This window comes from Candoia aspera, chromosome 15, assembly GCF_035149785.1.
Source record: "Candoia aspera isolate rCanAsp1 chromosome 15, rCanAsp1.hap2, whole genome shotgun sequence".
Taxonomy (NCBI): domain Eukaryota; kingdom Metazoa; phylum Chordata; class Lepidosauria; order Squamata; family Boidae; genus Candoia; species Candoia aspera.
Window position 1 is genome coordinate 1,679,994 of NC_086167.1, and position 15,496 is coordinate 1,695,489.

The window sequence follows — 15,496 nt, forward strand, 5'->3', positions numbered from 1 at the left end:
CTCTTCTCCAGACTAAACATACCCAACGCCTCCAATGCTTCCTTCTGAGTTGTTTAGACCAAGTCCCTTATCATCTTGGCTGCTCACCTCTAGACACGCTCCAGTCTGTCAGTGTCCCTCCTAAAATGCAATGCCCAGAATTAACACAAGGTTCCAAGTGTGGTCTAGGTGTGCAGAATAGAAAGGAGCAATTATTTATCTTGAGCTCGACACCTTCCTCCTTTAGATGCAGCCTAGAATTTTTTTTCTCTTTCTGCAGTTACATCACATTGTGAGTACATGTTCAGCTTGTTGTCCACCAATACTGTCCTAACAGCCAGGAAACACACTGAGACAAGGAGCTGGTCTCTAATATTTATTGCTAGTACTTAACAGGAATCCTAACAAACTGAAGAAGCGTGGGAAAACCCAGACATATAACCCCCAAGGGTTAAGGCGGTCCCGATCTGTGTCTCTTTGAATGGCTGACCAATTCCTCAGTGCTACGCATGCGCTTGACAGTCTGGATGGGAGCCCCCCGCTCGCCATCCTTACTCATGACAAATACACCCAGATCTTTTTCACATGTAAAAGTAGCAAGTAGTGTTGCTTAGTATGGTCTCCCCTACCCTGTACTCATGCCTTTACATTTTTCCTACTGAAAATAAAAGGGTGGGTTTTTTTAATCTGTTCAATCGTCTCTGATTCTGGGAGACTGCCTGGACAAGTCACTGCGGTTTTCTTGGCAAGGTTTTTCAGAAGTGGCTTGCCATTGCCTCCTTCCTAGGGCTGAGAGAAGTGACTGGCCCAGGGCCACCCAGCTGGCTTTGTGCCCAAGGCAGGACTAGAACTCCCGGTCTCCTGGTTTCTAGCCTGGTGCCTTAACCAAGACACCAAACTAGCTCTCAAAAGGGTTATATACAGGGTTAAAAGGGATATGTATAGGAAACAGAAGATGAGTGTAACTATTGAGGGGTACCACCAAAAAAGTTGTATCTGCAGAAAGACAGACAGACTGAAGGGGATAGAATCAGGATTCTGGAGGAACTTGAAAAGCTGGAACAATGGGCAGAAGCTAGCAAGATTAATTTTAACAGGCGGTATTGACTAAGTATAGCATTACAATCACGACAAGTCGTGTTCCTTTCTCTTCTGTACTGGACAGATTGCACACCGAATGTTGTATTCAGTAGTTCAGTAGTACTGCATTTTAGGGAGGACACTGCCAAACTGGAGCATATCCAGGTATGAGCAACCAGGATGATTGCTGGTTATACTTCTGCACATTATAGTAGAGGTGATACTTCCTTGGCAAGATTTGTTTTTTGTTTCATTTATATTCCATTTTTCCAAGTCCAACTGGCATGCAAGGCAACTCTTCCAACTGAACATAACCCTACTCTCCACCCATCTACCCATCAGAGAAGTTATGCCTAGCATTGGCTGGATATGCCTAACATTCACCTTCAGCCCATGCCACAGCATTTTAAAAGTTAGCATTACACTGGCTCTTTTCTAATCTTCTAGAACAGAGCTAACATGGAAAACAGAAGATAAATTATTTCAGGATTCTAGGATGTATGGTCTTGACTCCCGTAATCTCTCAATGTTTAATTTGTCAGGTTGCCTTATGTACAGAGATATGTTGCTCCCTTCTGTGCCTTCTCTTCTAGCTGGAATATAAAAGTGGGTTGAAGGAAACAGTCTATTTTCTAGCTGCCCATGGCTGAAAATGTATTTTTCTTTAATTTGGAGGGGAGCGGCAAAGGGCATGTAGACACTTAAGGGAGTGGTGCAAAGCCTAGAATTACTGTGTAGCCAACACCATCTCAAGGGAAGAATTGCACACTAATTTGTTTGCACAACATCAGTGTAAATTATAATGATCACTTACTACACTGTGCTTGCAGCTATAATGAGTGACACAGATATTTCCCTCAGATGCATAGCTGAGACTTTAACTTCCCCACATTCTTGCTAGGGGGAGTAGTAGTCCTCCAGATGTTGCTCAGCAGCTAGCTTACCTAGCGGACTTTGGATTCCTCACACCTGGCCTGGCTGCTGGCCTGCTTTAGCAAGATGGCACCAAAACTACAGTCTGGCCGATTTCTCTTTCACTCAGAAGATGTGGGAAACACACGGGCTGTGGATTAGTGTGCTCTTAGCTGCTTGCACGAACATTGTATTATTCAGAAAACATTGCTGCTAGACTGTCCATAAAGCCCCTTAGTTCCGGAATATTCAGGTTGGACATTTAGTGTAAAGGAGATGCAGCTGTGATTTTTTTGACTCTAGAAAAGTGCATTGGTCCTTTACAGAACTAAAGGTCAAGTGACATAAGCTGATTACTTTATATGAGAATTAGTATGCATGAGCTGGTACTCCTCCAGTAAATACTTGCTGCCTTTCTATGACTGTGACAACAGCTTTGGGAATCATCAAGGACATAAACCTACAGCAAGGGTGTGTGTGTGTGCGCGCGTGCACACACGCATGTGACTGGGGGTTAGCTCATAAAAGATACTCTGCAGGCATGAAGGTTATTGACTTCCATGTGAGCCCTCCCCAGAGGGTTTATTCCTGGGTCAATACCATTGCTTTATTATGGAATCCAATGAAGCAAAGAGGCCACTTGCAGAAACATGGTTAAATGGACTCATTTGCCTCTGAGCTGAAGCCCTTTTGAGCTTCTTGCTGCTACAGATGTGGCTCCTTTTTAGAGATGAAACCTGCTAAAGGAAGCATCTTCTTGTCAAAGCCAAACCTTTGTTATATTACAAAAAAATCATAAAGAGGTCCTTTCTTTTTCTTCATAGTTCTCTTGGTGCCAAGTCTTTTTAAAAGGTTAATAAAACTCTGAAGAACACACCGGCCCTTGGAAGGGGGGGGGGGGGGCACAAGCCTGCAAAAAAATATTGTGTAAGACTCATCATAAGTACCCCTCGTTCGCCATCATAACTTTTATTTATTTTATTTTATTTATTTATTTTCTATCCTGCCTTTATTATTTTTATAAATAACTCAAGGCAGGAAATATACCTAATACTCCTTCCTCCTCCTGTTTTCCCCACAACAACCACCCTGTGAGGTGAGCTGGGCTGAGAGAGAGCGACTGGCCCAAGGTCACCCAGACGGCTTTCAGGCCCCAGGCGGGACTGGAACTCAGAGACTCCTGGTTTCTAGCCTGTTGCCTTAACCTGAACGAGTAGGTGTTAAACAAGGACTACCTGTAATCTCATCATCACAGGAGCAATTAAAATCAATGTCAATTGCAGCTATGAGTTTTGATTGCCATTGGGTATATAACAGGCATTTTAACAGCACACATGATGCAGATTCAACCACCCACCATATCTGAGTGCAGGGAAGTGCGGCTTTTGTACAGGAGGTTACTGTACTGTATCTGCTGATTGGTGTCCTAATGGGAAGCACCCCAATTCATGCCAGAGTAAAGACTCTCCTATGAGGAGCATGTGGGAGATTAAAGAAATAGAGGTAGTCCTCATTTAGCGACCATAATGGGGACTGGCAACTCGGTTGTTAAGCAAAGCAGTCGCTAAGTGAAACCGCAACTGTGCTTACGATCTTATTTCAGCTTTCCTTTGCTTTACAGACCTGCAAAGGTTGTAAATGCGGGCAATGGTTGCAAAGTTACTTTTTCATCACCGTTGTAATTGCAAACCGTTGCTGTCCGAGGTAGTCACTAAACAAGGACTACCTACATCTAAATGGAGTACCCTAAAAGACTAAATTAAAATTCAAAACAAACTTAATAGGTGAAAGAAGTGGACTAAACATAACATAACAGAATAAAATTAACAGAGGCACGTAGACAAGTTTTTCACCTGATTGTAAACTGTAAATGGTTTCCAGTTATTGTAAACTGAATATGAGTTAACAGTGAAATGGTTGTAAAGATCTTATGACCGGGGACTAGAACCTGTTCTGATGAGAGAATTACGAAATCGGGAATATTAAAATTGAAAAGACTGAGAAAGGAGTGACAGCGTTCTTCAGTTACCTGAAAAGATGTCAATATCAATATAAGGAGATCAAGATTTGTTCTCTGCCATTCCAAAACAGAATGGAGTGACGGGTTTACGCTACAAAAGGGAAATCCCACTGAATGCCAAAACAATGCTGCTATCAATAAGAGCACTTTAACAGTGGAGTCAGTGACCCAGAGGAAGTCCCTGTGGGGGGCTGTCGGCCCTCCAAGGTAGGCCAGGGCAGGAGATCAACTCCACAAGTAATTCTGCTTTGCTGGTATAGGCTGTGGAAACACTGACAGCGTTTTCCCTCCACCCTCCCCCTTCCACTCCAGAGAGTGAAGACAGAGCCAGTCTGAGCTTCTTTCTAATGTTTTCTTCCTGCCATGGATCATGTTTTGCTCCAGACCACCACACAGTTTCTCCAAGGTCACCTCTGTCGCTCTCCAGGGTGGGGCACTCCCTTTCCCTGAAGGTTCCAGTGGCCATCCCAGGCAGTTGCAGGGACAACTGGGAACCTTTATTTGGATTTCTGCACTGCTCAAGTGGCAGCTTTCAGTTCTGTGATTCCACATAATCCCCAAATATTCTCTATTAACTACATTTTCTTTCTTCCTCCATTCTTGACCATTCCCAGATTGTTTCCACAGATCCATTTTAATCTATCTAATACCAGAGTATCTTTATTGTACGCAAGAACGTTGGCTGTGTTATCCAGACTGCAGTAAGCTCCCTCTTCTCTGCCAAAGCCATAAACTGCATTAGTACTCAAATGAGATTTCACTCTCCCACCATTTGCTGGAGCACAAAGCTCTCTCTGAATTAAGCAGCTCTAGTTGCCTGTCATTCTCCATAACTGCATATCAATTATGGAGACTTACATCATTATTGAAATGCATCCTACAAAAACAGTACAAGGTGAGACAAGTGTTTCTTTAAACCTTTTCTTAGTTTCTGTGGACACAAAGATGAATTGTGGTCAGAAGTATTTACAAGAAACCCTGAGATTTTTCTTCAATTCCAGAAAGTATTCCTATTTCAGAGCCGGAAAATGTCCATCAGGTGGCCAGAGGAGCAGAGAAAGGTGCAAAGGAGAGAGGGCAGGAGAGGCCTCTCAGCCCTACTTCTAGAGATCCATATAAAGACAGACTGGTGCAACAATGCGGCTGAACCAAATGGAACTGGGGCTCCACGGAATAGTTCCCAGAAGTTGTAACATCTTTCCCAAAGTCCATAATCAATGAAGGGTTCATACACCGATTGCACACCGTTGCAATGACCACAGGTTGCACCAAGTGACTGGTTTTGGGACTCTTTACTGGGACTTTTCGGACTTACTCTGTGGGGTTCAAACCATCTCCCGGGAACTGAACTCATGGACCCTCACACTTTGGATTTGCGGTGCGTTAGCTTTAGGTACCGTCCAGGTCCTGGGTTACCTGAAGAGGTGGATGTTAGAAGCTCTATCAGATGGTCGTTGCCATCATAGATAAACTCTATAGCAAGCCAGGATTTTGGAAGTTCAAAGAAAATTGACAATAAAGGTCAAGTTTGGGAGCATGAAAGCCACAGTCTAGAAACACTTTTATACCTTCAGAGATTTCCATAATCACATTTGCTCAAATTCCAAGCTGATTTTACCGTATTTACTCAAAAGAAATTTAACACTGAATTTGAGATACTGCCCGCCCCCCGCCCCAGAAAGTCAGATGGACAAAATACTGCAAATACATGCACACACGACAGCTTGTTCGCGGCTTAGTTTCTTAATCTGGTTAATTAAGATTGCCTAATTCTACTAAAGCCAATCCTGGGCATTTTCCCCATCTATATTTCCATATCTGTGCACATGTGTATGTGTATGAATCTACCCCTTGACCAGAGGCTAGATTCCACAGCAGGATGAAAAATTAGTATTTATTGAATTAATAACTACTGATCCAAATCAGCTTCATGTAAGTGAGAGATCCCACTTGTAGAATTATCTGATTTTCTCAACTGCACATACACAAACTACTGTCTCTCCTATACTCTGACCAAAGGACACTCAACACACACATACCAAAAGAGAGACTGTGGCTATTCAGACTGAGTGAGCAAGGTCAAACAATCACTAGAATGGGCTCCTGCTCCCAGAGAAGTGAGATAACTCAGTGGCTCTGATGGGCTACACTTAGGGAAAGTGAGGTGGAAATCAAGTAGATCCTTTAGGCAGGAGTCGCTTTCCCATTCTGCTTGTAAAAAGGAAAGGGCTGACAGATTACAAGCACCAGGATATTTACTGCACATGCTTCTGCCACATAAGGCCAACTGAGTTTTTGGGTTTTCCCCCCAGGTGAGTACGCACACAACTTCCAGTCTTGTTAGTTGGCATGCTCTCCTCCTCTTTCTCTGCATCTGCAGGGCAGAGCCACCTTATCCCTGGAGACTTCCCACCAATTCATCCTGAGCCCCCTTTTGTATGGGGAGCTTCCCCAGGCAGAAGAGGCTCTCCCCTGAAAACACTCCCCCTGTATGGGCAGCACCTCTCCCCAAGATTTCACCCCTTCCCCTGCTGTCCTTTGGCTACCCATCTCATGTCCTTTGCTTACTTTTGCAGTATCTTTTGACCAGATTCCCAGTGAAAATATCTCCCCCCCCCATTGATAGGCAATTATTTTGCAAGGAATCCTTCTCTTTCATTCCGGTAAGTTATAGTGATGTGACTAAACTATAGAGAACATGAACATCTTCCATAAATACAGCGGGGGTGGGGGGACAATAGGAAACCAAGCTGCTGTTAGCAGGATGCAGTTTATAAAGCGTTCAGAACTAACACTCAGGGACAGAGCAAATACTATCAGACTTCCCAAAATGAGGCTGTCCAGACGGACTAAGAAAAGTCTCAGGCCACTTACTGTTTGGTTATCTTCATACAGCTTCAAGTCATATCCACTCAGCTCCACACAGAAAATTATTGCTGTAACCCCCTCAAAACAATGGATCCATTTTTTGCGCTCAGATCTCTGCCCACCCACATCCACCATTTTGAAAGTCAGCTCTTTGAACGTAAACTTGTTTTCCACAATCCCGGTGGTCATGTCCCGAGAGCGCAAAATGTCTTCAACGGTGGGGATGTAATCCAAGGCGGCGATCCGTTCCAGGTCGTTCAAGTAGTAGGCAGCGTTATCCTCGAGGTGGTACTCGTTGGAGCGGCCAAAGCACTCCTGCACCCCGGGGTCGGACCAGAGCCGCCTCATGACCCCCAGCAGTTCTGGTGTGATCTCCCCCTTGCTCTCCGCGGGGCCCGTCAAAGCGAAGAGCTGCACTGCATCGTAGGCTCGGTCAGGGTTGTGGAACTCAATCTTCAGGGAAGCCAGGGCACGGATTATGCGGGTGAGCGAGTCAATTGCATTATAAATAATCAAAGGCTTGTATTCCTTGCAAGCCTCCAAATTAAAGCCGCCACTGTGAATAATTTTCATTTGTTTGACAATGGTACTTTTGCCAGAATTGCTGGTGCCAAGGAGGAGAAGCTTGATTTCACGCCGCTGTCGCTGACTTTCAGAGCGCAGGTGGCGGTCAATTCTCCGGGACCGCCGCGCTGCCTCTTTCTCCTCCGAACTTTGCCTACATCCCATGGTACAGCAGAGACTAGCAGAAGAGGCCACCCAAGACTCTCGAGGAAGGAGCTCCAGGAACTGGGTCTCGACGGGACAGCTGGGCGGTGGCTGGGAATGTCCCTCCACCCGCAGCTACTTCTCTCCCAGCAGGGGCATGAAACTCAAATGCATCACCAGCAATTACAGACCACCATTGCGGCAGATCTCAAGGCACTCTTGTATGTGAAAATAAACAGTTGCACGTTCCCAGTAAGGGAGGGAAACTTCCCTTTCCTACAAAATGGTCAAATTTCTCCTATTCCCTCGCTCTCCTGCATTGTTCGGCCATCCTCTTCTGCACGCAAGGAATCAACTGTATGCGGGCTGGATACACCTCAGTTTGTTATGTGTCTTCCAGCTGCGCTTGCAGGGCAGCCCTCAGGTGCAGACCAAGCCCTGGGAACCAGCTGGGCTGCATGTATTTGGCTTCTCCTGCAACTCTTTAGGGCTGGGGTCAGGTTTGGGAGCATGAATCAACAGCAGTCTCCACCTGTAAGAAGAGGGAAGAATAAATCAACTCAATTGCTGTCTCTTTTTGTGTTTCTAAACTCCTTATTCTCCTAGTGAACGGAAAAGGCTTGAGAGCGCGCGCTAATCTTGGGAAACCCAATCGAGGAGAAGCGGATTAGTGTGGAGAATATGTGCTTAGCCCAACAGGGAGCAGAACTCCTTGCCTTGCCAGCCTGGTACGGTATTTCCATTTCATGGAGAAGCAAATGGGTTATTCATGACCTCCTTCCCTCCCAACCAGCTTTGCTCCAAGAGGAAAGCGGAAGGGAGCAGAGGAGGAAGTGGAACCACTCTGTCTGGCATTGGAACGCCTCTCTGCGTAAGCACAGCAGGCTTGCAAGAGCATCTACCCATGCTTAGTGCTTTGGCACTTCTGTGTTTTTGGCATTTATGAATCACAGATTGACATTTACAAATCAATGATTTACAGCATCAGGCTCTGCAACAAGCTGGCTGAAGGACAAACCCCTCGCTGTATCATGCAAAAACTAGGCTAGGACGATGCAAACCAGCTGTCTCTGCAACAAATGCGAGGACCAGGAGGAAGAGGAGGAGATTGCGATTTTTAAAGAGAAAGCTCTTACAGCTTTGTAAAGGATCTGGCTTTAAATAACACAAGCACTGCTAACTGCAGAAGTCACAGATTTTTTCTCGCTTCCATTCAAATCAGCCCTCCCAATCTGGTTGCCCTACAAAATGGCAGTAAGTCTGGACCATCTCTTAGGGTGTGCAGCGCTGCCTTCTCCCTCGCACTTCCCGCTCGTTGCTCAGTGCACCACCTGCATTCCTCCACCCACCAGTGCTTCCAGGCAAGGCTTTTACTGGGCAACCTCCCTGCACGGATACATTCCTCCACGCAGCCACACTTCCTCCTTTCTACTTCCCATACATACCTACGTACATTCACATACTAAGAAGACAGAAGAGCTGTCTACCTCCTGCAAGGAACTCCTCATTGCCAGCTGTAGCAAGGTCAAAGCCAGACGGGTAACATTTACTGGCCTTCACCCCATTTCTCCTCCTCCACCTCACTCCATTCTTTGGGACTGTCCCTTGGCTTCTACCACAAGGATTCTAAGAACCGCCATTCCCCTCATTGCAGGAGGGTTATTCCCTGAAGGAGCACAGGCCTCAAACCCCACAGTGTTAAGGAGACCTGGGGGCTGGTGCCACTCTCCCCCCTCCTTTATGGAGGGGCCCTACATCTGCACGGTAAACAGCTTCACAAAAATTAATGAGTCACTTAAGTTTCAAAGGAATATAAGTGAGAAATAATAAATAATTAAGGTTGTTTCAATGGGTGGGTTCATGTATCACACTGTCAGTCATACACTTGGTTGGGATCACAGAATTACAGAATGTAAAGATCGTAACTTGGAGATCATCTAGTCCAACCAGTACAGGAACCCATTCCTACAGCACCCCCAACAGAGGGCCAGCTTCTGCTTAAACACCTCCAGCAAAGGCAATCTGTTCCCCAGTTGAACAGCTCAGCTAGGAATTTCCCCCCGATCTCCAACCAAAATCTGCTTCCTGGTCATTTAAATCCACTGTCCTATCTTCTGGAAGAGCTTTGAACAATTCTGCTCCATCTTCTACTCAAGGCTGCTCTTGGTCTTCTCCTCCAGATTACACATACGCAATGCCTCCAACTGTTCCTCATCGTTTTTTCCTTCCTAGCCTCTTATCATCTTGGTGGTCTCCTCCGGATACCCTCCAGTTTGGAGTGTTCTTTCAGAACTGGACACAGCCTGTCCAATGCAGAATAGAGGAGAACTAGGATTGCTCTTGATCTTGACGCTAAGGTTCTGCCGATGGGGCCAGGACCCCACTGGTTTTCCTTGGGGCTGTATCATCCTGTTGGTCCAGACTGTGTTGCTGCCCAAGATGGCTCCTCTCAGCCTGTGATTATTCTCCTCTCAGCCTGTGATTATTATGTCTGTGATTATTCCTAGCCACCTGAAGGACTTCCCGTCTGTCCCTGTTGAATTTATCTTGCCGATTTCTGCCCATTGTTTGGGCTCCTTCGGATTCCCTTGAACCTTTATAGGTAAAGGTAAAGGTTTCCCTTGATGTAAAGTCCAGTCGTGTCCGACTCTAGGGGGCGGTGCTCATCTCCGTTTCCAAGCCTTAGAGCCGGCGTTATCCGTAGACATTTTCCGGGTCATGTGGCCGGCATGACGACACGGAACGCTGTTACCTTCCCGCCGAAGCGGTACCTATTGATCTACTCACATTTGCATGTTTTTGAACTGCTAGGTGAGCAGGAGCTGGGACTAGCAACGGGAGCTCACCCCGCCGCGAGGTTTCGAACCACCGACCTTCCGATCGGCAGCTCAGCGGTTTAACCCGCAGCGCCACCACGTCCCTCCTTTATACTGTCCTATAAATTGTTTGCTATCCCCACCTTTGTGTCAGCAGCAATTTTTACAGTATTTTCTAAGTGCTCCTGGCGACTGTCCAGACTAGTCCCTGTAGTTTTCTTGGCAAGGGTTTTTTGGAAGTGGTTGGCCACTTCCTTCTTCCTAAGGCTGAGAGAGAGGGACTGGCCCAGGGTCACCCAGCTGGCTTTGTGCCTGACTCACATCTCCCGGTTTCTAGCCTGGTGCATTAACTGCTACACCAAACTGGCTCCCAATCCCTCACTGTTGTTGTTTATTCATTCAGTCGCTTCCAACTCTTTGTGACTTCATGGACCAGCCCACGCCAGAGCTTCCTGTCGGTCGTCAACACCCCCAGCTCCCCCAGGGACAAATCCATCACCTCTAGAATATCATCCATCCATCTTGCCCTTGGTCGGCCCCTCTTCCTTTTGCCTTCCACTCTCCCTAGCATCAGCATCTTCTCCAGGGTGTCCTGTCTTCTCATTGTGTGGCCAAAGTATTTCAGTTTTGCCTTTAATATCATTCCCTCAAGTGAGCAGTCTGGCTTTATTTCCTGGAGGATGGACTGGTTGGATCTTCTTGCAGTCCAAGGCACTCTCAGAATTTTCCTCCAACACCACAGTTCCAAAGCATCGATCTTCCTTCGCTCAGCCTTCCTTATGGTCCAGCTCTCGCAGCCATATGTTACTACGGGGAACACCATTGCTTTAACTATGTGGACCTTTGTTGTCAGTGTGATGTCTCTGCTCTTAACTATTTTATCGAGATTTGTCATTGCTCTTCTCCCAGGGATTAAAGCGTCTTCTGATTTCCTGACTGCCGTCAGCATCTGCAGTAATCTTCGCACCTAGAAATACAAAGTCTTTCACTGCTTCTACATTTTCTCCCTCTATTTGCCAGTTATCAATCAAGCTGGTTGCCATAATCTTGGTTTTGTTGAGGTTTAGCTGCAAGCCAGCTTTTGCACTTTCTTCTTTCACCTTCATCATAAGGCTCCTCAGTTCCTCTTTGCTTTCAGCCATTAAAGTGGTATCATCTGCATATCTGAGATTGTTAATGTTTCTTCCAGCGATTTTAACCCCAGCCTTGGATTCCTCAAGCCCAGCATGTCGCATGATGTGTTCTGCGTATCCGCTGGATAATGGAATTGAATAGGTAGGGTGAGAGTGTACAGCCCTGCCATACTCCTTTCCCAATCTTAAACCAGTCCGTTGTTCTGTGGTCTGTTCTTACTGTTGCTACTTGGTCGTTATACAGATTCTTCAGGAGGCAGACAAGATGACTTGGTATCCCCATACCGCTAAGAACTTGCCACAATTTGTTATGGTCCACAGTCAAAGGCTTTAGAATAGTCAATAAAACAGAAATAGATGTTTTTCTGAAACTCCCTGGCTTTTTCCATTATCCAGCGGATGTCTGGCTCTAGCTCACTGACCACACCATCAAAGCTATCCCCGATATTGTTATCCTTCCTATACAGGCCTTCCGTATATTCTTGCCACCTTTTCTTGATCTCTTCTTCTTCTGTTAGGTCCTTGCCATCTTTGTTTTTGATCATACCCATTTTTGCCTGGAATTTACCTCCAATGTTTCTAATTTTCTGGAAGAGGTCTCTTGTCCTTCCTATTCTATTGTCTTCTTCCACTTCTGCGCATTGCTTGTTTAAAAATAATTTCTTATCTCTTCTGGCTAACTTCTGGAATTTTGCATTTAATTGGGCATATCTCCCCCTATCACTGTTGCCTTTTGCTTTCCTTCTTTCTTGGGCTACTTCTAGTGTCTCAGCAGACAGCCACTTTGCCTTCTTGGTTTTCTCTTTCTTTGGGATGTATTTTGTTGCCGCCACCAGAACAATGTTGCGAACTTTTGTCCATAGTTCTTCCGGGACCCTATCCAGTCCCTTAAATCTATTCTTCACCTCCACTGCATATTCCTTAGGGATATTAGTGAGCTCATATCTAGCTGATTTGTGGGTCTTCCCTAATCTCTTTAGTCTGATCCTAAATTGTGCAAGAAGAAGTTCGTGATCTGAACTACAGTCAGCTCCAGGCCTTGTTTTTACCGACTGTACAGATGTCCGCCACCTTTGGCTGCAAAGGATGTAGTCAATCTGATTTCAGTGTTGTCCATCTGGTGAAGTCCATGTATAAAGCCGTCTCTTAGGTTGTTGGAAGAGAGTGTTCGTTATGCAGAGTGAGTTGTCTTGGCAAAATTCTATCAGCCTATGTCCTGCTTCGTTTTGTTCTCCCAGGCCATGCTTACCTGTAATTCCAGGTGTCATTTGACTGCCCACCTTAGCATTCCAGTCTCCCATGATGAAAATAACATCTCTTTTAGGCGTGTCGTCCAGTAGGTGCTGCAGATCCTCATAGAACTGCTCTACTTCAGCTTCTTCAGTATCTGTGGTTGGGGCGTATATTTGGATCACTGTGATGCTAGATGGCTTGCCATGAATTTGAATTGAGATCATTCTATCATTTTTTGGATTGTATCCAAGCACTGCTTTAGCCACTTTACTATTAATTATGAAGGCTACTCCATTTCTTCTGTGGTCCTCTTGTCCACAGTAGTAGATCTGGTGGTCATTTGACGTGAAGTGGCCCATTTCAGTCCATTTCAGTTCACTGATGCCCAAAATGTCTATCTTTAGTCTTGACATCTCACCAATAACCACATCCAATTTGCCCTGGCTCATAGATCTTACATTCCAGGTTCCAATGGTGTGTTGATCCTTAGAACATCGGATTCGCCGTTCATCACCGGCACCGTCGGCCACTAGCCGCCCTTTCGGCTTTGAGCTAGCTGCGTCGTCACGTCTGGGGCTAGTTGAACTCATCCTCTGTTCCTCCCCAGTAGCATTTTGACCATCTTCCGACCTGGGGGTCTCATCTTCCGATGGTATACCGACCTATCTCTGGTTGTACTGATCCATTTAGTTTTCACAGCAAGAATACTGGGGTGGGTTGCCATTACCTTCCCCAGGGATCGCATTTAGTCTGACCTCTCTGTCATGACCTTCCCGTCTTGGGTGGCCCTTCACGGTTTAGCTCATGGCGTCACTGAGGTGCTGAAGCTCCAGCACCACGGCCAGGCAACGATCCTTTGCTGGAGAATCCCTCACTAGTCATTTATAAATATGTTGAACAGCAGAGAGCCTAGAAGGGAGCCTTGCTGTATGCTGCACTACATGTCCCCCCAGCCTGGCACAGAGCCCATGGCATGCTCATGCTGGGTGGAATTGTTTAACCAGCTCTGTATCCATCTCAGGATAGCACAGCCCAGTCCATGTTTTGTCTTTTTTTCTATCAGAATCTCCCAGGAGAATTTGTCAGATGCTTTGTTGAAGTCCATGGTTAATTCCCATGGTCAACTACACTGGTTATTCTATCAAAAAAAGAGATCAATTTGGTTGGCAAAGTGACCGCTCAACAATCCTGTCGAGAGTTCTTCCTGGCATTGATGCCACATTGGCATTGGTCTGTAGTTACTCAGGTCCTCTTTCCCCCCCTTTCTGAAGGTAAGGACCACAGTTGCCCTTTCCCAATCATCTGGTGTTGCACCTGTCCTCCATGATCAGTAAACCCCACCATGATATCTTGTAAATCCTGGGTTGTAGTTTACGGTGAAGTACAAATAAGGCCATTTAACAAACCCTGGTTAAAATCAGGAGTGTTCAAAATGGGGTTCCCTGCAGCTCCTGAAATCTTTGGGTGTGGTCCCAGTGCCCCTTCTAAAGTTGCTGCCAGAATATACGGGAATAAATTCATGAATAGGTTCATATGAACTACGTTTTGTTCTGCCCCTGCTCCCCTTTGCCTTCACCCGACCTACTTTTCTCAGCACCACTCCAGCCTGTCATTCAGCAGCTAAGTGTGGCGCGCAGCATGAAAAGGCTGCAGAGTTCGGCTAGAAAAAACAGGGCTTAATGCTGCCCTAGAGGTGGCCTTATAAAGGGGGGGGGGCAACTTGCACTTACGGTAGATGTGGACTGCCCTTAAGGGGTCAGACTGGGAAAGACAAGTGAGTTGGGCCTTTGTTTTTTACTGATTTTTTCTAGTATTCTGAATCATTACATTGAAAACAAGAGACTTGGTCCCCTGAAGCACAGGCAGGGGTCCAGAGTGATCTGTCGCTATTGTCACATATAGTATTTACCTCAAAGCCTGGCAAACCTGCATTTAAGACAAATTCTCATAAAAGGGAAAGCGCTGTGCAATATCTGGCTTGCCAACTTTATAAAACCAGTCCTGGAGCTTCTCCTTCAATGAATATGCACAAACCATACTTGAATGTGGGCATATACAGCTCCCAGAAGCCACACACCCCCAAGAAATTATAGCAAAGCAGGGCCAGGACAAAGAATAAATTAGTATTAGTTAAATCAATAACTTCTGATTGACCCCATTTATAAAATGAATGGATCCCCATCAGTCACACATAAAAAAACACAGAAATATCCCCTTCCCACACAAACTGCAGAAAAGGGGAGGAGAGGAGAGCAAAGCATGGAGGATGCGAGTGGGGGGGGGGGCAGCAAAGCTGAAGAGCAATGAGCCCGAGACTCAGAAAGGGGAGAAAGCGAGGAGGCTAAAATCCCACCAGCGAGCACCCCGCCCAGCCATCAAAGTAATTGGCCCCTCCCAGCCCTTCACTCACTGCTTTTCTACTGGCTTGTCAGGGATATCAGAGAATCCCAGTCCCACCATAATTCACAGGAAGAGGCCTCTTTCCGACAGGTAAACAATGCCCCTTTTGTGCATGCTCGGGAGACTCAGAAGCAGACCCCTTCGGTCCAGGGGGACTCTCTCCTCAGTGTGTGCAGGAGTGTCTCCCCCTCCGCTGACCTTCACCTTTCCCTGGAGCCCCATTTCCAGAGAGCTGCATCCTTGGAAGAGCGTGCCCTTAGCTCCAGCACAAGGGCGCTATTTCAAACTCAAGGGAGGACGCTCCGCTTGGGAGAGCAGCAGCAGTTGTATTCCAAGTGCATGGAAGC

At 46.1% G+C, this 15,496-nt stretch overlaps 2 protein-coding genes across 2 annotated transcripts in view; one reads left to right on the forward strand and one right to left on the reverse strand.

Annotated features, from left to right (window-relative positions):
- The window catches only part of RSPH14 (radial spoke head 14 homolog), a 92,337-nt gene that overhangs the window by 47,996 nt on the left and 28,845 nt on the right, over positions 1 to 15,496 (forward strand). The window lies entirely within an intron of this gene.
- GNAZ (G protein subunit alpha z) overlaps positions 1 to 15,496 on the reverse strand; it is a 71,215-nt gene that overhangs the window by 40,584 nt on the left and 15,135 nt on the right. Inside the window, exon 2 of the mRNA XM_063315310.1 lies at positions 6,866 to 8,099. Within this exon, the coding sequence (XP_063171380.1) occupies positions 6,866 to 7,588 (723 nt within the window). The 5' untranslated portion in view covers positions 7,589 to 8,099. The remainder of the gene's footprint in view (positions 1 to 6,865; positions 8,100 to 15,496) is intronic.